Source organism: Lissotriton helveticus, chromosome 4_1 (assembly GCF_964261635.1).
Source record: "Lissotriton helveticus chromosome 4_1, aLisHel1.1, whole genome shotgun sequence".
NCBI classification, from domain to species: Eukaryota; Metazoa; Chordata; class Amphibia; order Caudata; family Salamandridae; genus Lissotriton; species Lissotriton helveticus.
Window position 1 is genome coordinate 582,734,180 of NC_136063.1, and position 26,353 is coordinate 582,760,532.

The following is a 26,353-nucleotide window of genomic DNA, read 5'->3' on the forward strand; positions in this document are numbered from 1 at the left end:
AGTGTCTCGACATCGATGGGGGTCTAGACGACGATACATGTTTCGACGTCGATAGACCCGTATCTTGTCCATACCTCAGACGAAGACGACGGAGACTGTTCAGGCCTTTTCTTTGACACTGACGGTGGACAAACTGAAATCTTCCTTTTTCTCGACGTTGTAGAGGCAGACTGTAGAAGGTGTCGATGCTTCTGATGAGAGGAGGGCACTTGATCCCCAAGGCCACTTTCTGGATGTGATTTTCCTCTCTACATCACTGCCTGAAGCCGAATCCTCTCTCTATCACGGAGTGTTCTTGATGAAAACCTCTGGCCGTGATAACAGGCGTCTACCTTATGAGAAGAAGGAAGACAGGCAATACACACGGAGTGTGGATCTGATCTAGCCATCTTTTTCCACAAGATGGACAATTTCTAAAGAGAGCTGGCATTTGACAGAAAAAGATGACAAGTTTCTGTCAGATAAAGAAGGAAAATCTTCTTCCAGCACAGGAGAAATGCTAAACAGCAAGAAAAATAACAATTTCTGACAAAAAAGTCAAAAAACTGTCGAGCTCAAGCTCCATGATCCTCACAAAAGGAGCCGGAAAAAAGAACTGACCTAACCGTCACCTGTGGTGCATGCTGGGAGCATAGGGCTCTCTGAGGTTCTTAAAGGCAAAGTACCTAGATTCTTGTAAGTCTTAAAGGCGAGGTGACAGTTTTTTTTTCTGTCTCAGGACAGTAATTCCTATGCAGCCTATGGGCCAAACTGCCTTCAAATACTTGTGTTTTTTTCCTTGTTCTGGAAAATAAAGAAATTCTTGTATGAAGCCATTTGGGTGTATGGTCTCTATTCCAAGTTTTCTTAAGTAATGTATTACTATGCAAGTATGGCTGAGTTGTTTTCTGGCTGTTTGTCCTTTTTTTAGTTTGGACTTTATAGGGCTGCATAGTTATTGTTATAAGCTCCGGGGTCCCGCACATTGGCAGGGATAATTCACTGCTTATGACTTTGATGAGTATCCCCTGGAAGAGAAGGCTTGTTATAGTCAGGCGTGTCTAGTACTGGAGCAGAGCAAAGCACAGTTTTTAATTCTTCAAAAGATTGCTGACAATCTGGCGTCCAAGGTAAAGGCTCATGGGCTTCTTTTGTTTTTAATACAAGCAGGGGTTTGATCAATAAGAAATAATTAGGGATCTATTGCCGACAGTAGGAAGTGATGCCTATAAAAGCATGCATGTCCTTTTGAGTTTGCGAACATTGCATTTTATTAATGGTACTGATGCGTTCTGGCGTTAACTTTCTTTCCTCCTCCGACAGAAGGTGACCTAAGTAGGTGACGTCCTGTTGACAATACTGTAAATTCGAAAGAGAAACTTTGTGACCATGGTGTGCCAAGTGCAACAATAATTTTTCTGTACTATCTTTGCAACCTTGTTCAGTATCAGAAGCAATTAACAAATCGTGGACATACTGTACCTATGCATTGCCTGGAGAAAGTGAGAATGAATCCAACTGACCTTTCAATGCTTGACTATAAATGCTAGGACTTTCAGTATAGCTTTGAGGAGCTCTACAGAATCGAAAACTTTTGCCAGCCAACGAAAATCTAAACAAATACCTGCTGTCTGGGTGTATGGGAATGCTAAAGAATGCATTTTTCAAATCAATGTCCAAGAAAAACTTAGCAGTAGATGGAATCAGTGTTAAAAGTGTGGTGATATCAGGAACCACTTTGAATTGCGGGACCACTATTTAATTGACCTTGTGCGAATCAATCACAAAACGAAATACATCAGCCGCACTGATGGGAGAGTCTAGAGGCGCCCTTTTTAGGACCGGAAGAATAGGACTATTGAATAAGTTACCGGTGGTCTCTTCGACAAATCCCTTATGTATGGGGTTCTGAACAATATTAAAGAGAGCTTATTCTCCTGCCTTTGGTATTTTATACTGGGGAATGTGTGGTAATGTGGTGTTGTCCTTCACTTGTATAGAAACTGGGGATTTTTGCAATAAGCCTACATCAGTGTCACCAGTGGCCCATGATGTGGGTGGTACTGGATCAAATTCAGGTGGAAGGGGAGCATCTTTGGATGGACATTGTCTAGTACCCACGTCAGGACCTATGGTAAGATAAACACCATTTGGCGAACAATATATGGTAGCATGCAACTTCTTTAGTAAGTCCAAGCCCATTAAATTTTCACCACAATTAGATGTTAAATGGAATGGGGAATCCACGGTAAAAGGACCAACAGTAAGAGCAAGAGGGAGCTTACAACTGGGACGCCTGAAAAACCTACCAAGACAACATTATGGCCAAACAGGGCCGCCCCAGGACCAGATGTCATGAAATAGAGCTCTTTGTGGCACCTGTATCAGCCAAGAATTATTTAGGAGATCCATACAGATGCACTTCAAAATAAGGGACACGCTGATTGACAGGTATGTGAACTGGACCCTGGCTGTCCTAGCTGAAAGACATCCTTTTCACATCATCAACGTCATATTCGTCGTTGTAGTACTGTCATTCCCTGGTGTCATCAAAATAATTGTCATGACGGCCTACAGTGGCAGTAGTGTGTTATTGTCTATTGGTCCTACATTCTCTGTGTCCAGGACCCCTTCCTCTATTGGACAAAACATTATGCAAAAGTACCAGACACTGGCTACGCCAGTGACCTTCTTCCTTGCAGTAAACACACTGATTCTGTCTCAACGGTGTCATGGATGGCTGTCTAGTGCATACAAGTTGTCGTTGGTGTCCCAGTCCTCTAGTGTTACCTCGATATGCCTGTTGCAATATTAGCCTTTGCCTTCAAATCCATATTCCTTTTATCCGTTGTGTCTTTCTCTTCATTCTCCCTTTGCTCGTAATATTGGGCCATATTTAAAATCACGGAAGGGAAAGATGTAGACCAAGTGCTTTCAGCTGCTTGCAGTGTAGACATTATTTCGGTAAGGAGATTAGTGACAAACCTATCAACAAATAAACATACACCCCCTTATGTAGACATGTTTTGCCCCCTATAATCCAAAAATGTCTCTTCAAACCTGGTGAAAAAATCTGAAATCCTTTGGGTTTTTTCTGCCGGCAGGCAGTCAGTCTGTCCCAACTAACTTTCTTGGGAGGGATGAGAGTTTGCATGTATGGTATTATGCGACCGGGTAGGGCAAGTAGCTCAGCACCTGGTTTGTCTCCTGGCTTTCTATCTCTGTCCCGGCCCTTAATCAGGTCCGAAGTTCTGCCCAACTCAGCGATATGGTCTTGAGTATGGACCTGTTGCCAAATATCAACTGAGATTAGTAGGCCAAAAACATTTCAATATCTGCAAGAGTCACCACACTAGACGAGGCAGCTTCTGTCAATTCTTTATAGTAAGCAGTAGGATTTTTTCTAGGACCGGGCAATGTAGCCTTCAGGGCCAAAATTTCACTTCTTTTCCATGCAGTATAAACCATTGTTCCTGAAAGCGGGCTGATAAACCAGGTCTGGAAATCACCCTATGCTGATCTGTCACTGAAGGGTTTTCCAGGTGGTAATTGGGGACAACTTCTCGCAATGATACCAGGGTTATTTGAGTGGGGCTCTTAATATGTAGTCTGCCTCTATAAGTAATTAGAGTTGAAATGTTCCCGAACACTTGAGTCGGCTCCATGTTAATTGCATAAGCATCTTCACTAATACCAAATAGTATTTGGGGTGCTTCCGTTTGATGTGTGTGCGCCAGAGGTCAATAAGTGCAGCGGACATATGTTTAAGGGCATGCTGCTGTATGAAAGGGTCAAAGTCTCGTATTAATAACCATATGTCCTCAAGACTGTAAATTGGGTTGCGGGACCACCGTTTTGCCTGTTCCGCTATTACTTTTTTCTCTTCCTCCCCCACACCAGATCGCATTAACGGACCTAACCGTTCCCTGAATCCCATCAAATCTCTATCGTCCGGAATGCAAGTTGGTGTGTTAGTAACTAGTGTTGATGGAGGATGGGTGACTGTAATGGGGGTAACAGGAGTTACTGCAGTCATATGCTGTAATGGAAGGGAAGGAGTAGAGGGTATGTTAACTGGGGCAGTAGGTGTAACAGCCTCAGAGACTGATGCATCTGGTGTGGGTTGTTGCTGCTGATGGGAAACAACAGGATATATCCATTCTGGGGTATATGGTGGCGGAGGTTGGGTGTCTAATCATTTTTCCATAAAAGGATCACCATCTTCCTGAGGCATATAGGACTTTTCAATCTGCAACCGAAATCTTCTGTCATCACATTCTATTCCTTTCTCCTGCTTGTCCTTATCGTAAGCTACAGCCTTTGGTGTAAGGGTCTGCATATTTCTTTTCTGGCATCTTCCTCCATTTTTAATTGCCTCTGTTTGGCCTTCTTCTGCCAAGTACAAAGGCAGTCAAACATAGACCAAGGCCATGTTTAATATACATATCAAAATTAGGACTACCCTCAGGAGGTGCAGGCTGGTATTCTTCCAACCGGGCATCTTTAGAACAACGACAGCACAAACTCCAAATCTTACTGAAACAAGGCGCTGCAAAGAAAGAGAAACAAAGCTCTTATTTTACCTGGCAAAGTATTTGCAAACACTGCTCACCAAAACAATCCTTAGACTGAAATAAAATCCATGTATGGTGGTTCCACATGAACTAAAACAGACTCACCTGGTGTCAGGCGTACCGATAGAACAATTCTCCACTGCCGATTCTTCAGACCAAACAGTCAGATCACTGGTTCGCCGTTCAGGACTCCAGTCGAGATCACCGTTGAGCAAGGCCACCCTCCAGTAGGAAAGAGGCAGCAGCTGAGAGAAACGGATCTCTTTGTGCAGGGATCCCTGAGCCGTCAGTCTGACCTGATGATGTCCTCTTCCTACCCTCTTGTCTGTGGAAAATGGATGGGTCATGTCCCAGTGGAGTCCCTGTTCGAGCACCAACTGAAGGAAGTGACCCACTTAGGGCCGCCCGGGTCACCTCTCAGCCTTCCACGCTAAATGAAGAATCAGAGAGACAGTGGAGAATATACACCAATAATCATTTATTATATACACTCAGAGCGCGGCTCTGTCTGCACAGTCTTGTGAGAGTACTAGAGAGGGAACTGAGTAACAGTAAGCGTAAGAATACATTATATGCATTGCATGGTCAACTAATAACATGCCCACGGTGGAATTTTCCAAACAGATGTGGGTGAACATGGTGAAGACAAAAAAAAAGGTTTCTACTCTTGTATCTTGCACAGCTCAGAACACTTTCAAGGCAATTCCACCTTGGGCTGTGATCAAGCTGTTAGACAGGTGGGATAGATTCTTTATCGAGGGAAAGCTATGCACTGGCACACACAGATACTCTTTACAGAAACTAAACTTAGCAAGGGGAATTGCTCAAAATCAAACATGATTAGTTTTGAACAGTACATGAAATAGCATCTTAGAAAGAAAATGGCATAGCGAATGCTAATTTATACATGGCATTAAAGAGCATCTACAAGCATAATCTAACACCAGCTACATCCAAAGCAGTATCAAGGCTGCCATTCATGCTGCACAACAGCAGTCATCAGGCAAAGACTGAAGCTACTCGAGCCCCTGTGGCTCAACAAGCACGATCTCTCTTTTTGGTCCCTATTTAGCAGCGAGTGTGGGAGGATCTGGTTCACTGCACGTCCTTTGTGTATCTTTAATGGCCACCTCTCTTGCATCAAGAAGCCTCACTGAAGATCAATTCAAATCTAGAATTTTCACCTGCATAGGGCTAAAAGCTGGAGGGTACCATCTTGAATTAACCAGCAGATGAAGATGTATTCTGTCCGCCCCACATTCCAGATGGGGTTTCAGGGGTTCCCACCACTCTAGTTCTTATACACCAGCAGTGATATCTGCCACGCCCACCTCCACTCTGCAGTACCCCACCCACCCTTCAGCCAGTTACCCTAAACTACCATTTTATGACTAAACAGGACATGTGGGCCTTCACAAGAGTGCATGTTATTTTACCTGGGACTGTTTTTGTTGTGCCTCAGCATATAATAGTTGTGCCTTGCCATATGATATTTCTGTCCAGGCATTAAAAGCTATAACTTGGTATAGGATGGATGCGCATATGCATATAATAACATGCCTACCTTATCATCTGAAGCTATACCTCAGCATTTGAATCTGTGCCAGGCCCTAATTAAATCTAGGCTTGACTAGCCCTCATTTTGGGTTTACAGTTAAGCTCGCATGTGTCACCACACTTGAGGGTGTTGCACTGGCTCCTTATTAAGAAGAGGATTCTTTCGAAGACACCGGTACTGGTACATAAGACTCTTCATCAGTCAGGCGCGGGTTATCTGAGGGCAAGGATTACTCCCTATGCCCCAGCTAGTTGCCTTTGCTCAGTGAACACTTTTTGGACCAAAATCCTGCGAATCCAGCATTTCTGACCTGGAGGGAGGTCCTTTTCCTTCTTAGGACCATCAGCATGGAACAAACTACCTCTGGAGCTGTGGGCCATCTCAGCCACTGTGAAGTTTCAGAAGAAATTGAAAACATGGCTCTTTAAGTTGGATTAATGGTTTGTGGTTTTTTAGTCTGTCAACATTGAGGTGCAGAGCGCCAGGACACTCATTGGAGAACAGAGCGCTACACAAGTGTCCATTACATTACATTTCTTATAGGGCCCAATTCGCAAAGCCATTTGCGCTCATGTATCATGTTTGTGTACACAAATGGAAAGGTTTATCACTGTTAGTCTTTCACAAAATGTGACCTAGCAGCCACAAATTGTTTAACTCATATATATGGAAACGGTCGGAGATTTGCTCATAGAGACCTGGCCTATGTCCCCTTCCAGGGTGGAAAGGGCAAAAAAATGGCAAACGTGGTACAGGTGTAGGAGAACAGGAGGGTGGAAAGGGCATCAAAAAAAGGCAAACGTGGTACAGGTGTAGGGGAACAGGCTTCTCCTGGTGGGGGAATGATGAAATATGCAATAGCATATGAGGGTTGATTTTTCCCGATGTAGACTTATATACTCTGTGCATAATTCAGCAATGGTGAGACAGAAACTCTAAAACTATCACGGCATTCCTTGTATTACACCTGAAAAGCTGCGATTTGTGCAGCTTTTCAGGTCAGTGACCTGCCATCTCAACACATTTCTTCTCACCCGAAAAAATAAACAAAATGACTTGGAAAAAGCAAGGCGCTGTCAGCGGGGATTTCTTCATATGAATATAATTTGGTAGAAGTATAAACTACCAACCACGCCATTGCCTGCTGAATAATTATTAAAAATAGATTGGTTAAGAAAAGCAATATTTAAGTTAAAAAAACAAATGGAAAACATAACAAAGTATGGGCAACTATAAAAGATCCATTGCTGGTGAACATGTTTAAACTATCTCAAATCCAAACTTAATTATCACAAAGCTGCTAGAAAGTGAAAAAGTGAAAACGTCATAGACCGTTACCATGTTTTACTGTAAGGGATGATTCATACAACAAAACCGCAACCAAAACATCTTCTTCAGTTACTTTGCTTCTTAGACTCAGTTTAGCATGTGCTTCTGATAATGAAATCCTACAAACAAAACACTAAATCAGACATGAGATCATTACATACATTATCATTAGTAGGTTTTAAATATGCGCACTATTAATTGTACAAATGACTTACTTGTGATGGTGGTTCTACATATTGGGAATCTTTATTGATTTTAAAAAAACAATGGGATGAGATATGCCTATGTATGAGAATTCATAACACTATACAGGTGATATCATCTTATTTTTATAAACACACCCATATCTATGCATTCGTAAATGTATATACATTCAAATAATTCATAATGAGTAATAGTGAAATTTGGTCCTTCTTTGCCATTGTGGGACTACTGTGACCCGTTGAACAAGTTACTTACCTTCGATAATGCCTTATCTGGTATATCTGGAGACTCTATCTAGCTGCAGTTTCCTGACCTTTGAATATTTCCAAGGCATCAGACTGGACAGGGAAGTTTTTGAGCAGTACCACTCAATGAAGGTTGGTGACATAATTTGGCGTGGCGTCGTTTGTGCCACACATGTAGTGCGTGGTACTTATACAGGCACCCCCAGTGCCTGACGTCAGTTACTATCGCATTCTCGCCAGTAGTGAACACATATAATCAAGGCTTTCCCAACTGCTGAAAGACGTCTTGTACCTCTGAGTGGAGACACCATTGTGATCCACTGGGCATCTTTGGCTGAGTTCATGCACACTGGCGTTCACAAGTGTTGAACCACAAATGGTAAATACCGTGGCATTCCAGCCATGTTCAGAGATGCAGAGCCTCTTGACAAAGGGACTGTCCCCCCACCCCATCCTGTTTGTTGCAGTACCACATTGCGATGGTGTTGTTCATGAACACCTGCACCAGCCTTCCCTTGATCGAAGGAAGAAAGACTTTGAATGTTAGTTCGGATCACCCAGAGCTCCAAGAGTTTAATGTAAAGCATGGACTCCGCCAGAGACCAGAGCCATCTGATCTCCACGTCTTCCTGATGGCCACTCCAGCCTAGGAGTGATGCACCTGTCACTACAGTCAGCTCCGGCTGCGAAAGGGAGAGGGGTCTGCCTCTGACCCAACAGTGGTTCGTCAGCCAGCACTGCAGGTCTTTTGCAATCCCCTCCGTAATCTGGACCATGTCAGACAGACTTCTCTGATGCTGTGCTCACTGGAACTTCAGGTCCCACTGTTGAGCCTGCATATACAGTAGCGGCTTGTGGAGGGAGTGCTGCGGGGCGTGGAGGCGGGGCGGGGCAGGGGAGGGTCAGGGTGGGAGGTAGTAAACCACGGAATACGGCTGAACGGAGTTAAGTTCATAAATAAACAAAACGAATTACACTGCGCACGCTGCATCGCCAAATGGCAATGCAGCGTGCGCAATGTAATTCGTTTTGTTTATTTATTTATGTACTTACCTCCGTTCTGCCGTATTCCGTGGTTTACTAACCCCCACCAAGCCCCTACCCGCACCGCCTCACCACCCTGCAGCACTACCTCCACGAGCCGCTACAGTGCATACAACAATGGGTATGAGTTACAACCAGGATGCGGTAGGTCATTCTTCCCAACAACCTCAGATTCATTCTCTTTTTTTTTTTTTCCTTTTTAAATGTTTTTATTGTTTGCAGGCATACAAGGAATAAGTACAGTAAGGCATAAATAATTAATTTTGACATACATAAATAAATTATTTTCATATACCTCAGATTCATTCTCACTGAAATCTAGGATAGAGGATGAAGCTTCAGTATAATAGCCTGAATATCCTGGACTCCCTGCTTGAGAGGATAGGTCTGAAACTGCACTGTGTCCAGAACAGGTCAGATGAAAAGGAAAGTCTGAGTGGCAGTCAGGTGTCACTTCGACACATTCATAGTGAACCCTTGCAAGCGAGGACGGTTTTCCATATTCTGAAAGTGGAAGACAAATGTCTGGGGCAAGCCCACCTTCAATAGCCAATAGTTGAGGTAGGAAAAGACTGGAACCTCTGACTTCTGCATATGAGCTGCAAACAATCACTGCCATCACTTCTGTGAACACCCAAGGGGCACTGGTAAGGCAGAAGGGGAGCACAGCAACCTGAAAGTAGTCTTAGACCACCGTGAACCACAGGTAACGTCTGTAGGCAGGCATGTGGAAATATGCGTTTTGCAAGTCCAATCTCCCAGGTCCAACTCAGAGAGAACTTGCATGAGTGAGAACATTTTGAATTTCTCCTTTTTCAGGAGGAGATTAAAAGGCACAGTTCTAGGATAAGATGAAGGCCTAGTCCTTCTTGAGAACCAGCACTGGAGCGGGCGCTCATTGGATCCATGGGACCCAACTGGTGCCAGTGGAGAACCCACCAGTGAGGATAAAGTGAGATCCCCTCACAAGCCCGTGGGACCCAAAGGCAATCCAGAGGGCCCATACCGCCTAAATCTGAGGTGCATGGCTTCATAATTCCTTATGCGGGGTGGGAGTCACTTCGGGAAAATCAGGGAATGTCAGGGTGGACCCTGACTCAGGCTCCACTGAAGCGTAAATCCTGAAGTGCCAACAATCCTGGGCCTCAACAGAAGACTTTGAACGGCACAGCAAAGTCGAAGACCTCTTCGACTTCTTGGGTTTGTGAGACTTACCCGACATCCCTGACGACTTTGAGCAGGAGACTGTGAAGCTTGAGGAATCATTCAGCAGCGATTTTGGGTACACAGTGCTGTTGTCCTTGCAGATCTTGGAATCGTGGTCGCTTACCAAGCAATATAAATAAACCAAGTGTGGGTCTGTCACACACATCTGCCAGTGACAGGCACCACATGGTTTGAAACTAGACGGTTTCTTTGGGGACATCCTATCACACAAGGGCAGAAATGTTCTCAAGTAAGGATTAGACGAAAGTCGAAAAAGAAGCCAGTCATAAAATGACAGATGGTAGCTCTGACTTGATCTGCTCTATCTGACGCAAAAAAAAAGAACTGACATCAGCGCACCAGGATGGTACCTTTATAAGTACTACGCACATCATTTACAGCATGAACAATGTTGAAGCAGGGCTAAACAATGCCACCTACTGGCATGCAGAAGAACTGCTAAAAAATTCAGGATCCAGTCTAACGCAGGAGAAATATTCTATGGTAAGGAATCTGTGGCTAAAAGTCTCTATCAGATATTATTTTTTATATTCCATGTTTATTTTGGTGCAGTTAACATGAAGGCACTGTATTTTTCAAACATGGAAAGGTTTATTGAAGACTGTAAGTGAAATATTGGATTATGTAGCCTGTAAAAAAGAGAGAAAGGCATTTTATTATGGATTCAAAATATAGAGTTTCAGACAAACAGATTTTGCCTTTATAAAAAACACATTCTGGCTATAAAACTCAGAACATATCAAAACTCCTGCCTGCAAGGCAAACCTTACAAAGGATCCTGACTAAAATTACAATGGTCAGATGTCATGAATAAACCTGGTTAAACATAATATGATGTGGTTATTCTCAGAGACTGTTAAAGCTATTGCTAGCATGGCAGAGCTAATAATGGACCCTGACTGTATTTAGAAGGTTCATGTTTTGGTTGACCTTCCCAAACAGACTCTTAAATAAACAATAAGCAATGGCAAAGGTTTGAAGCGTCTCGTGCTCTGTTCATCTATCAACGGAACCTGATTATAATATCAATGTTGCAATTTTGCTTTAGCTTTTAGGAAGTGTTTACTAATTAAACCATGGGTAATTGTGAAGCTTTGCAGAATTTGTCAATTTAGATATGGTATTTCTGTGAAATTTGGAATATAGTTCACAGCTCCATTGAATTTTGTGCAATAAAAGCACCCAAACGTTATATATATATATTCATCTAACAAACAATGGTTAAAGTGAAGTTAGAATTTGTTTTGGTTATAACACCTTAACATATTTAAAATACTGTAGAAATTCACTTACAAATCCAGTTTAAGTGTGGTTATGGTAATGAATTGAAACCGAAAAAACACTAAAATCTACACATAAAATTATGTCAACAAATCACCTCATACTTGCCCAAAAACATACATGCATAGTCAATCATCACGTTATGACCATGTAGAATTGGACAGTGAAAAAACATAATGGAAAGTGGTGTATGAGCTTTGAATTTTATGTCAGGAGTGGAGGTTTATGTTTTACCTAGCTCCACTTTTGTTCAGCCCCATCTTCACCGCCAGCAACCACGTCTCCTTCAGCCACTCCACCGGACTACACTGGACCGACCACAGCTGCATCCACTTCACCTTCAAGAAGACCACCTCCCGCCACCAGACGCTACAGACCCCCCGCAGATGCTGGAGCAAAGTCACCACTGACCAACTGACCACATCACTGAGCCAGAACCCACCTATCAACACCCCCGAAGCCAACGACGCAGCAAACAATCTAGCACAGTGGATCTCCAACTGCGCCGATGACCTCGCCCCTATGAAGAAACCCCCAGGCAAGACTAGCAACAAAAAAAACGCATGGTTCACAGATGCCCTCAAAATCGCTAAGAAATCATGCCGAACCCTCAAAAAAGCCTGGCACAACAAACGGACAGCAGAAAACATGACAGCTCTCAAGAGCGCCACCCGCGAATACCACCAGATGATCCGCACCACCAAAAGGACATCGTTCAAAGAGCGTCTGGACAACAACGCCCACAACAGCAAGGAACTCTTCAGCATCGTCAAAGAACTTTCCAACCCCAGCGCCAGCAACAACAACATCACACCGTCGCAAGACCTCTGCAACTCCCTCGCCACATTCTTCCACCGCAAGATCACAGATATACCCAACAGCTTCGGACCCCAGACTATGCCTCCAACAACCAAACCAACGCCCCCCCCCACCACTAGCCTCAACGCATGAATCCCCATCAGCATGGAAGACACCACCCGCGTCATGAACACCATCCACTCCGGCTCCCCCTCCGACCCATGCCCTCATCACATCTTCAAAAAAGCTCCTTCACGTCAGCCACCGTCCCGGGAAGCTGGAAACACGCAGAAATCAACGCCCATCTAAAGAAACCAACAGCGGACCCCAAAGACCTCAAGAACTTCCACCCTATCTCCCTTCTCCCCTTCCCGGCTAAAGTCATCAAGAAGACCGTCAATAAACAGCTGACTGCATTCCTCGAAGAAAACAACTTTTGATTTCGAGCCAACCACAGCACCGAGACCGCGCTCGTCGCAGCCACCGATGACATCAGGCCCTGATGGACAACGGAGAGACAGCCGCTCTCATCCTCGTAGACCTCTCGGCAGCCTTTGATACCGTCTGCCACCGCACCCTAATAACCCGCCTCTACGACACTGGGATCCAAGGAAAGGCCCTGGACTGGATCACATCGTTCCTCTCCTACAGAACCCAGAGAGTCCGCCTCCCTCCCTTCCGCTCCGAGGCCACCACGATCATCTGCGGCGTACCACAAGGCTCCTCACTCAGCCCAACCCTCTTCAATATCTACATGAGCCCCCTCACCACCATCGCACGCAAACACAACATCAACATCATCTCCTACGCCGACGACACCCAACTGATACTCTTCCTCACCAAAGACCCTCTCACCGCCAAAGCCAACCTCCAGGACGGAAGGAAAGAAGTCGCAGAATTGATGAAGCACAGCCGTCTGAAGCTCAACTCGGACAAGACGTAGGTCCTCATCCTCGGACAATCCCCATCTGCTTGGGACGACTCCTGGTGGCCCACCACGCTGGGCACCGCACCGACACCCACAGACCACGCACGAAACCTGGGATTCATCCTACACTCCTCCCTCACGATGACCAAGCAAGTCAACGCAGTCTCATCCTCATGTTTCAATACCCTGCGCATGCTCCGAAAGATCTTCCGGTGGATCCCCACCGAAACCAGAAAGACGGTCACCCAGGCCCTCGTCACCAGCCGACTGGACTACGGAAACACCCTGTACGCAGGAACCACAGCCAAACTTCAGAAACGACTTCAACGGATACAGAACGCATCCACACGACTCATCCTCGACATCCCTCGTCACAGCCACATATCCGCCCACCTGAGAAACCTGCACTGGCTCCCCGTCAACAAGAGGATCACGTTCAGGCTGCTCACCCACGCACACAAAGTGCTCCACAACATGGGCCCCGAATACCTCAACAGCCGCCTCTCGTTCTACACTCCCACCCGAGAGCTCCGCTCCAGCAGCCTCGCCCTCGCCAGCGTCCCACGGATTCGCAGAACCACCACCGGAGGAAGACCGTTCTCCTACCTAGCAGCTGGGACATGGAACTCCCTCCCCGCACACCTACGACTGACCAAAGACAATCTCACCTTCAGGAAACACCTCAAGACCTGGCTATTTGAGCAGTAGTAGGCACCCCCCCTCTTCCCCCAGCACCTTGAGACCCTCACGGGTGAGTACAGCGCTTTACAAATGTATTGATTGATTGATTGATTGAACAGCAATCAGACATCATACACCATCAACAAAGCTAGCTTTCCCAGAAAGCCTAGGGAGGTGGAATCCAAACATTATCCAATCACAATGTTCATAGTCCTCTTGTACGCAATCGTAGACTCTTATGCCCCCTCTTTCTTCGCTGCTCCAGCTGCTGTGAGTTACTTATAGTCCATCGCCGACTCTTATACCACCCCTCTTTCTTCAGTGCTCCAGCAGATGCGAGTTAAATACCTCCAGCTCGCTTGTATAAAAGTTTATTGCTGGTGAGATCAGAGTATTGTGTCATAGTGCTATAATCTTTTGTGTTTACTTAACATTTTGCTCTGTAGGGACACTTTGCAGGGGCTCCACTGGAACTCATTCCGCGATCCTCAGGCAGCGCCAAAGCTATAAAACTTCAGTGTTGGTGGGACAGCATTCCATGACCAGGTCTTCCAATCACCAGAGGATGCCTGTATTCGCAGGGTCACTGCCCATAGAGGCGCGCCATCCCTGCTATGCGACCAGCCCATGCGGACCCTGCTTTCAAAATAGACAGCAATGAGCAGCACAACTGCCCCCGCGGGAGGCCAAGGCTCCCACCACAAGTGCGGTGGGAGCCTTGGCCTCCCACCACACTTGGAGCACAAAGACCCCAAGAGGAGTCTATAAGCTTTACAATCTCTCCATTTGACGTGGTTGTGATGCCAGAGGGTCAGTACTATTCCTAAGGTAGCATGAACTAAATAATTCACTGAGGAGACAGTGCCCAGGTTGCGGCCCAGGTTGCTTACCACACAGCCCACAGACAGTAAGGTGTGTTCATTGTCCTGGGGCATTGATCCATAATTGTGTCCCCTGGGCTCCTAAATCCACTGGGTTTGTGCCAGTACCAGTACTATATCCAGTCTTCAAGGACACCTTAGCAGTACCTGGCATTTCAACATACAGAACTCTGAGGCATCATAACCAGAGGAGTAATCCCTCTCAGAATTCCTTTTGATGATAATTTCTGTGAGCTGTGGATACATCAAGCTTTGGCCTCAGCCATTGTTTCCCTGCGGAGGAGGTTGTTACTAGTCGCTTATTGTTGCCCAGAACCCCCTCCTCCCGAGTGATGAGCGCCTGAGGTCAGTGGGGACCAGTTACACTCAAGGACAGCTTATAATCCCAGGTAAGGTACAGGGAAAAAGGAGACCTGAAAATGCCCTGTGGCTAGTAATCTTGAGGCCCTATCCCCTATCCTTGAGGGTGCAGGCTCGGGGATGTCTTCCTTTACATAGAAGCCTTCTGGCACACCAGAAACCTTAGATGTGGATGATTTCCATGTGGACTCTGACGCTGACCCAGGCCATTCCAGACAGATAAATTACTTGATAATACTGGCTCCAAGATTTTGGACATGGCCAAGAAGTTGAAATAATCAGAGTCTCTTATCTCCAAAGAAGTTTTGTCCAGACGGGGTCAAGAAGCTATCATTTTCTTAGGGAATGTTAATGTGCCCAGTCTACTGAGAAACGTAGGTCTTTTTTGATTTATATATATATATATATATGGACAGACATATATGCATGTGTGTTTTTATAAGTATTTATTAATATATAATATTAAATATTAGTGAGATTTATTTAAATAATATATCAATGGTATATATTAAAATATTTAAGATTTACTACTTCAAACTATATATATATGACAAGAAATTATATTTGTGTATGTTTTTTAACGTTATTAGTGTGAAACAAAACATTTCAATAATTTTGTACTTACCATTATAAGTATGGGGACATGATATTTTTGTAAGCAATCATTTTTGTCACAATATTTGTGTTACACAGTATTGTTGATTTCGATATTGTGTCAGTGATCCCTGCAGGTCTGACCTGCATCTAAAGTACTAGATGGTCCATCCTTGAGATGCACGTCCTTCAAGTCCAGAAGTACCACCCAGTCAGTTTGTCTCAGGAGACCTCTGAGAATATGGATGCCTTCCATCTTGATATGGCAAAAAATCTGTCGCACGTTGAACTCATAAACGTTGAATTTATGACAGTCATTGTCCTTCATCTCACTTTTCAGCCAAAAAGAGATTGCTTACTAAGCTGCTTGGGTGTATGTTGGTTGGGGAGATTGTGCCTTTTAGTAACTCAGATACCACTGGAGAAAGAGAGAAGCTTCCTTACCTGAAAAGAAGAAGTGTTATTGTTTTTGGGCCTGGCAGGGAGTGCCATAGAATTATGTTTGAAAGCCCAGGACTCTCTGAAGGACCCAAGCATCGGAAGTTAGACTTTTCCAGTTGTGGATACATTTTGCCAGCCACCCTCTCACTTTTAGGGCCTGATTATGGTGCCGTTGGGAAAGGCTCCGAACAGCATCCGATTTAGTTGAATCCGATTCGGAACTCACCTTTCCGAATGACTGGGACATGTTTCCCGACGACCGATTACAAAGGCTGGAAAGCGTTTGAACTGGGCTTTGGGAGTAACCGAATCGTTTCGTAGCCGAATCATATCGGTCTATGGACCGCGTTTACAGCCGAGCGATTAGGATGTCAGATTTGGACAGCCTTCCCAATTTGGTTGTGCACACACAGATTGGCTGTTGGAATATGACTTTCGAGGCCTGAAATAGCAGCCCCCCATCACCCGGGGCCCTCCAAATTGGGCACGTGGGGGTACCCATGGGTCCCTCTTTCCATGCATAGGCAGTGTGGCAGGCACCATGGGGTGCCTGCCACTGGGTGCATGTTTTTCCCCAACCACCCCTTTTGTCCATGAGAGCCCGTGTTCTCGTTCGGAACACAGGCTCCCATTGAAGTCAATGCAAGTCCGACCGAACGATGTCCGGAAGCATCCTAATAGTTTGGTTGGACTCCCAGAACCCGATTCGTTTGGAACCGATTCTGTTGGACTGCTTTCCGGACAACATCGTAATTGGGCCCTTAGTTGACATGAAGGGATAACACTTACCAGAAATAGTTCCTTGTGAAATTCCACAGTATCTGCCTCGGGTCCCGGTGTTGTTGCAAGCCCTTGAAAGGAAAGGAACCCTTGAATTTTGACTGCTCCTACCCTTCACTGTATAGCGAACCTAGGACTCTTGGTTGAGGGTTGGGATTGAAAGCAGCTGGCCGTGCACCCTCTACCATGGCTGGCTCCGGGAAAGCGTTTTCGGTGAACATTTTCCTCATGGAATGCGCACCTTAACAATGTATGTAAATGTCATCCGCATTTTACCAAGTCCTTCAGAAAGGGATTCACAAACAGGCTCCTAGTGGCAACCGCCTCTGCTTCTGAGAAAGTCATGTCTCAGAGCTTGAAGTCAACCTTAATCAAAAGTTCCTCATTTTGAATGAGTCCTCGGGGATCAAGAGTTCTAAACGTTACAATGTGTTGTGATTATTTTTGTCTAAGGATCTTTGTACGATCCCCTCCTCTCTCAGATTGTGGGATTTGTTCCAGAGCACAGTATCTTAATGACTCCCATTTGCCATCATGATATTTTTCCATGTGCTTGGCGATGGCATTTGTTCAATCTTTGTGTAATGTGGCAATCAAAATGAGGAAATTTATGTGCACCTATAATGGAAACATACCAATTGGTACTTGAATACAAAAATCAAAGAATTAAAAAACTCACCAGAGAGTGAAAAAGAAGGGACATAAAGAACAAGTGCAACAAAAATGCTATCACAATTTTGAACAATGCAATTCAAATAACTTGTGAATAGTGAACAAGAATAGAAACGCTCACCAGAGAGCATGAATTGAACATGCTGATTCCAGATTTAATTGAAGTAATAGGATAAAAAAAAAAGTCTAGTTAAAAGACCCCCAAGTGAAGCTATCTTCCTATACGTGATGTTGGAGCTTCATCCATCCTGAGGATTTTCCAATTATGTTTTACAGCTTCCTAACCTCAACATTGTAAATATCAAAGTCCATAATGTATCTGGAGACTTTGGAGGCCTCCTGCTCTGTCCCAGTCTTTGGTTTCACCAAAAGCATATTCTCTTGTTTCTTTGCCTTTGCCCTACGAAGGGCATCTTCCAAAACCTCAATGGAATATCCTCTTATTCTAAATAATTGGTACATTTCTTCAGCCTGCAGATCAAAATTTGTCTCCTCCGAGAAATTGTGCCTGGCTCAAAGAAATTCACCATATGGGACACTTCATTTTAGGCTGCTCAGGTGCCCAATATTGGCATGGAGGATGCTGCTGTGCTGGTCGATTTCCTGCGACTCTTGGTGCACATTTTGTTATTGTTGATGTAGACTCCAATAACCAAATAATTGATTTCCTTCTGACTGATGTCATAAGTGATTCTCAATCCTTGTAAGTCATTATTTTGAGATTTCAGGAAGGTCTCAAAATCATCTCTTTCCCCTTGCCAAACAATAAATAAGTCATCGATGAAACAAACCCATAAGATTACTTGTTCCATGGCAGCAGTGTTCTGCTCGTTCAATGCAACTTCCGCCTCCCACCAACCCATCAGTAAGTTCACATAGGTTGGTACGAATTATGTCCCCATCGCGATTTCTTGTAGTCGTTGTTGAAAATAAACATATTATGGTGGTGCCAAAAGTCCATTGTCTCTAGTAGCAGGGATTTTGAGCAGGATTTCCAAAAATAGTTACATGCTTGGCGAGGTTTTCCAATCAGTAGTTTGTGAGCTACTTTAAGCTCTCCAGCTACCTCTGAGTAGCTCACCTGTTTTGCAGCCCAGCTTATTAAATTTTGCAAGCTTGGTTGAATTAATATACATATAAAAAAAATGGAGATTATACAATTCCAATAATATTAGTAGCTCTCAATGCATTTCATTGAACATAAGTAGCTCTCAGTACAGAAAAGATTTAATCCCATCTGCGTGCTGAATGGATGTTTACAAGGAAACCACATCAACTGTGGCCATGAGATAGTTCGGCTTCCAGGGTACCTTATTGACTCTATTCCAAAAGCTTGTGCGTCTATTAAATAGGATAGGCGATTGAGTACGTATGGAAATAAGAAGATATCTATGAATATGTCTTTTTTTACATGAAACACAAAAATATTAACAATTCAATTCCAAAACACTAAATAAATTACCAAACAAATACAGTACAAAAAAATAAAAACAAAAAAAGACATTTACAGAAAATATTTATTTTTTAAAACAAATAAAAATATAAACAAATAATATAAAATAACAATTGTAAACAAATAATAATAAATACATGTACCAATATTAGGAAAAGCATTGGAGTCTGGTAATAATAGATCTACTATTCCTACTCCAGTTTATACAACATTAGAGAAAGTGTATGGCTTTTAAGGAGTTACAATTATTATTTCCTTTCCAGACTGTGCAATAGTAGTGAAAGTGTTGGACTTCGGAGGGGTAATATTTACTATTCCCACTCCAGTCAATTCAACAGTAGGGAAAACATGAAACTTCAGAGGGTAAAATGTACTATTCCCACTCTAGTCTGTGCAACAGTAGGGAAAGTGTTGGGCTTCAGAGAGGTAAGATTGACTAGTCCCACTCCTGTGTATGCTACAATATGAAAAAAGTTGCATTTCGGAGGGGTTACATTTACTATTCCCACTCCAGTCTAAGCAACAGGAGGGAAAGCATTAGATTTTGGAGTGGTTACATTTATTATTCCCACTCCAGACAGGGCAACAGTAGGGAAAGTATTAGACTTCGGAGGGGTTGGATTTACTATTCCCAATCCCACTCCAACCAGCACAACAGTAGAGAGAGTTTGGGACTTTGCAGTGGTTACATTTACTATTCGCCTTCCCATCAACACAATACCAGGAAAAGTGCTGGACTGAGGAGGGGTAAGAGTTAATATTCCCATTCTAGTTTGTGCAACAGTAGAGAAAGCATTGTACTTTGGAGGGGTGCAAGTTACTGTTCCCACTCCAGTCTGTGCAACAGTGGGCAAAGCATTGGATTTTGGAGGGGTAAAATGTACTAATCCAACTCCAGTTCATGTATCAGTAGGCAAAGCGTTGAACTTCAAAGGGGGTTACATTTACTATTCCCACTGTAAATGTAAATGTACAGGAATTTATATAGTGCAAATCATCCGAGCGGTTTCTAAGCGCTTGCTTAGGGAACCCGTCCTGGTATTCCCCGGCAGGGTATCCGCAAGGTGAAAGCCAGGCATCCCGCCGCGAGGGGCCGTTGTGGAGATTAAGCAAGCTATTGCCCAGAGTCGCAGAGTGTGAACCCGTGAATCGAGTAGGCACCGGAGCGAGAATTGTCGAGTCCATGGACATTTTAGGACACAAGACCCCGCCAAGCCGGGAATTGAACCCTGGTCCCGGGCTGACCTCTGCGTCCAGGTCTGCCTCCTCTAACCAGTGAGCCACACTTCTCCACTCCAGTCTAAGCAACAGTAGGTAAACTACTTCACTTCAAACACATTACATATTTCTATAACCCTATTAATTTTGAAAAAATATAAAACTCTTAATATAAACATTATTACTTAACATAAAATATATATATATTAAAAAGCAATTAAACTATTTTCAAATGTATAAGCAATGTAACAATCAATTTTCAATTAAAACATAATTGTTAATTATTAACATGCCACCCTATACCTCTACAAACCTAGCAAGCCACACCTAAAATATAACAAAAATAAATATGTATAATACAATTTACATAATTGATAAACAATTAAATAATTAACAATCAATAGTTAATTGTTAATACATTATTACTTCATTAACTATTCACCCTAAAACCCTTAAAACACAGAAACCCACACCTAAAGTATAACTAAAAAATATAATTATTACTCAATTTATATAATTATTATTCAATTAAATATTTAATTATACATAAGTTATCCTTATTCAACTATCACTTAATTAACTTCCCACCCCATACCCCAACAGACCTATAACCTAAAACTAAAATTTAAAACAAATCAGTATTACTTAACGTAGATACTTGCTAAATCAATTCTGTAATTAATAATAAATTAATAATTAATTGATAAATGTTATTTAATTACCTTCCCACCCTATACCCCGAGAAACATAGAAAACCACACTTAGCATATAAATAAAGTAAATCATTATGACATTATGTACATAATATCAATCACATACATACTTAAAAATTATTAATTAATTAATAATCAATTATTACATAAATAACTCCCCACCTCAACCCCCTAAAAACCCACCAACACGCCACAACGCTATAAATTACTATTAGCAATTACATTTAAAAAATCAAAATCCCTTAAAATTTTAAACTATATTTAATACAATTAATAGTAACACAAGAGCTTAATATATGAACTAAAACATATTAAAATAATAAAAAACAATATTTTTTGCAACTATAATACTAAAAAAGATATTAACAACAACAATATTCTCAACAATGTTATATACCTGAAAAAAAAAAAACTTGAGAACGTTATTTCTGCATTACAATATCTTTGTATCATTACATTTTTTCCCCGATAATTCTGTCTCCAGATTTTTACAACTTGATATTTTGCCCAAACACCTACCCGCAGGCAATGGGGACAGATGCCTTCCTTCAGGACTGGTGCCGGTAGACAGGTATGTATTACCCCTGTTCACAATGACCACAACGTTGTCAGTGCAAGTCAGGAGACAGAAGGTGAATGTGGGGGTCATCACACCGATTTGGACGTCTCAAGTCCGGTATCCAGGTCTGACAGAATTTTCTTGGGATTCTCCAATCCAGCTTCCCTTTTTGTCAAGAGCTTCTTTTGAATTCCCTAGCAAACCACACCACCTCAAGAATACCAGAAACCTATATCTCATGGCATGGAGGACTAAGGGGTCCATTAAGATGGCGGTCGGAAAACCATTCAGAGCGCCATGGTAGCGGAAATTAACCGTCCACATGTACCGCGGGCAAAATCGGTGGTCAGATTAAGATGAACTGCTAGAAAAATCCAACTGCGGCAGACGGATTCCACAAAACTCTGCCGGGACCGTCCAGCGCAGGTGAAAATCCGTCTGAGGAGGTCAGATTTGCTGCGGAAAGACCCAAAACCGCAGCACAACCAGCGGATTGACCGCACTTGAAATTAGGATACAATTACGGTGACAGCGGAACGATCAGTTGTTTCCGACCGCCGCAACTGCAACAATTTATTAATAGGAGAGCTGGTGGAAGGGCTGTTGTATTCCGACCGCCGCGGTCGCTTAGGAAGAGTAATAGCGGTCGAAAGCAACCACACAACAAAGCTACCAAGTGGGGCCATTAATCTGGCTCAGCCTCAGAAAACACCGAACACACCCCAATGACACATCCCCATGGCAAGTAAAAAATACAACTCCCAGGTCAACCCACACAACACACCTCACACGAATACTCCATTTTGACCCACCCACATAGCTGAGTATAAAACCAGCCCCTACCCTGACCAGAATCCTTTGCACAACTCCACAACTGAAGGGCCAAACCCCGCAGCACAAAGGAGAGGCAAATCTGCACACATCACACCTTCACAACCACACACACACCACACACATCGCCACCACAACCTTCACAACTGCACTTTTCCCACATTTGCATATCACAAACCATGTCACAGAAGAAGATGCCCAAATTCACTGACAATGAGTTGTCAGGGATGGTAGATGAGGTAGTCAGAGTAGAACCACATTTGTTTGGAAGCATGGTCCAATAGACACCAAGAGTCACAAAAATCAAATGTGGGCATGGATAGTCAACAAAGTCAATGCAGTAGGGACAACCCCGCGCACCCAGAAGGAGATCAGGAAGAGGTCGAATGACCTCAAGACCAGGGTGAAAGAGCATGCCAACAAGAACCATGAGCTGGCTCAGATGACTGGCGGTGGCCTCCCATTCCACCACGGACATTCACTGAATGGGAGGAGAAGGTGCTTGCCATACTGCATCCAGAGAGTCTCACAGGAATAGGCGGGGGAGTGGAGGCTGGTCAGTACCAACAAATGTCTCTCATTACACTGCTATGTATTGTCTTGCACAGCTGCAAACCTACACTTCCTAAGGCACAAATGCACGCATGTGCAACATACTCTTCACAACACATGTCTCACGGATCTAACATTTACTCCCTCTGAATCACCCCAAAGGTAGCGAGCAACATTCCCAGGGGGCATGTGTACAGGCAGCCAGCACTACAACTCCCACCGGGCTCCCTTGTCCCACAGCTCAGCAGGATGGAGCACTCGCCACACCCAAAACCATGTGGCAGTCATTGCATTGCTCAGCTTCACCTAACAGGTAGATGCCATCTTAATAGGGTGGGAAGCCAGCACTCCAACTCCCACCAGGCACCCTTGTCCCACAGCCCAGCAGGAAGGTACACCCCTCCCACTCATAACCATGTGGCAGCAATATCCCTCCACTGTGTCACAGAACAGGTAGGTAGACAGTGCATGCACCTTGCCATTCTTCTCAAAAAGCATGGCGCGATATGACCACACCTGGCCTCACATGTCACCCAACTTGGCATAGATCCAAAAGCCACATCCAGTGTGCAGACAGCTAAGCGTACATAACTGTCACTGAAATTAACTCTGACTCACCAAGTCACATGTTGAAGAAATTCAGGACCCAATCATGCACGGCACTGAATGCTACCTGAACACAAAAGATGCATGGTCAATCAGAAAAACAAAGTAAAGTACATGATATGAAAAAGGTATGCATAACATTACAATGGCTAGTTCTTGCTCAGATGAAACGTCTTCCATGCAGAGCAAAACAAAAAGACGCATCACATAAAGTTGATGTGCCGCAAGTCGTTAGATGACGACATGTCCTTGTAATCACACAATTTGTACGTGGCACATGATTTCTCTTTACATGTCACACCATGGACAAGTAATGTATGTACCTCCACATCATGTCATGATGCTCAGTACCTTGCAGCCATACAAAGTGATTTCAATGTAAACTGCGTGGTGTATCACATGCAACGTTCAAACATCTAACACCAAGCTTGTGGAGTGCATTTCACCTCTGTTCAACAGGAGATCCACAAGCAACTGCTGCAGAACACAACACTGACATGCAGAGCCAGTCTACCCCCCTCTCCCCCCCGTCCCCCTGGAACATGAACTCTCGGATGCAGACTCCCTGTGTTTCTCGGATGAGGAGCAAGAACCTGGCCCATCCGGAATGCCAGGGCGCACCACGTCCCAGGCCCCCATTGTCCCCACCACCACCACAGCAAGAACAACAGCGCTGACCCTTGCTGCAACACCACACAATCAGAGGAGGGCAGGGAGAGTCTGCGGGTGCGTTGAGTGCCAACGCCACAGGTCTGGCTCAGCAGGGCAGGTGGGAGGGCAACTGGGAGACAAATTCAAGAGGACACTGGGACCGAACCCTGGCCAACATCGCCAGAGTCCTTGGGGCATATGAGCAGACCCAGTGACACATGGGCCAGGTTTTGAACGAAGTGCGTGAACTCCGCCTGCTGCTGAGGTCCATGGACAAGCGTATGGGCCAAACTGTGGACCTCATGGGCCAGCTCCTGGGTATTCTGTTTTTTTTTTTTATTTACAGCTCAACCCCCGTCCAGTGGCCTGCAGGATGATACTTCCACCACCTCAGCTACGGCCACAGAGAGGGGTGAGCTGCAACAAGATGACTCCTCAGACACCGCTGAGCCCGCAGCAGTGGCCCCCCTGCAAAACGCAAAAGGGGCCATCCGAGAAACTTCAGGGGGGGATCACGTGGCAATGCACAATTCAAATGCTAGTCACTGAGCAAACCATGATGGCAACTCTGTTCCGCTTGGCATTGACTTTGTTGACTATCCTTACCCACACTAACATGTTGATAGCAGGTGTCTGTTGGACTGTGTGACTACATCAATGTGGTGACTACTCTATTGCCTCATTTACCATCACTGACAACTCATAAATTCACTTACCACCATTTTGTAAATAATCACTTTTCTGTCACAAATACTCATTGTAAATAAACACTCTTTACACACCTCTGTCTTTGTGTCAGCTCCATGTTTATCACAGTATGTACAATGTCTACTCAGATTCCAATGAACCACAAGCTCTGATTGTGACGAGGCATTGAGAGTGTGAGGGGACCTAGAAAGACATAACAGAATGATGTTTACTTGTCAGGTGATGGCATCACAGCTAGTACACACCACTAGTTATCAAGGTGCACAAACCAGTACACAATACAATGAGGAACAATGTCAACATAGACATCACACAGCTGGTCATAACTACCCTGTGCCACAAACATCAGCCATTAGCAAAGAGCCAACAACAGCCAGCAGTCAAAAAGCCCTCATAGGCCTTGTCACTACCATCAAAGACAGTATACAGTGTCACTGTTGTACAATGTCACTCACACTCAAGGGAAGTAGTTGTTTAGCTGTTGACGCAGGTCGACACCTTCCTCCTCTCCGTTATCCTCGTCACTGGACATGCGTGCGTTTGAAGGGGGGGCATCTGCTGCTCATCATTGTCTAGGAGCAGGGGGATCTCTTTGCGCAAGGCCAAGTTGTGGAGCATGCAGCATGCAACTATGATCTGACACACCTTTTGGGGAGTGTAGAGTAGTGCACCTCTGCTCTTGTCCAGACACCGGAATCTAGACTTCAGAAGACCAAAAGTACACTCCACCACACGAGGTGTCCTCCCATGTGTATCATTGTAGCGGACTTCACCCGGGGTCCTGGGATTCCTCAGTGGGCTCAGCAACCCACTCACCTTGGTGTGAGATACACAGATCAATTTTGTAATATAAACAGTAGCTGAGGACAGCATGTCACACATACAGCACACTACTTGACTCTGCGTACTCACCAACAACTCCGGATGCAGCTTTGCCATCAGCTGTGGTATGATGCTGTTACGCAGTATGTAGAAGTCATGTGCTAATCCTGGAAATCCGTTGAAAGTTAAGGAGATAGGCCCCGGGACGTGGGGTAGGCTGGACCGTATATAATTTTTGAAAAACAAGTACCACCCCCACCAATTTTCAGTGCTCTTTACTGCGAGCAAACAAATCAAGAAATGAATCACCGATCTGTTTGGTATATTTATTTTTACCTGTTATTTACTAAGTTCAACATATAGACTTCAACGAGTTGTCCGAGGAAGACACTCAACATATAATTATTACTAGACACAAAAGAAAATGTATATACCGAAATTCACAAAAACAATTTCAAGAGAATATATATCACGAAATTCACAAAAACAATTTTGAACAAGGAAAAACACACAATTAGTGTAATACATATTTCATAGTGAATGGTCATTTAGCAACATTCATTTCATAATAACTTAAATTGATCGGAACATTTGCTCATCCAAAAACAATATGTACTCAATGAAGGAGACACGTTCTAGGAAAACAATGGGAGAATGCAGACGA

General features: G+C 44.0%; 1 protein-coding gene across 1 annotated transcript in view; it reads right to left on the reverse strand.

Annotated features, from left to right (window-relative positions):
* Positions 1-26,353, reverse strand: part of MCMDC2 (minichromosome maintenance domain containing 2) — a 1,264,730-nt gene that overhangs the window by 126,341 nt on the left and 1,112,036 nt on the right. The window contains exon 14 of the mRNA XM_078687209.1: positions 7,450-7,559. Within this exon, the coding sequence (XP_078543335.1) occupies positions 7,450-7,559 (110 nt within the window). The remainder of the gene's footprint in view (positions 1-7,449; positions 7,560-26,353) is intronic.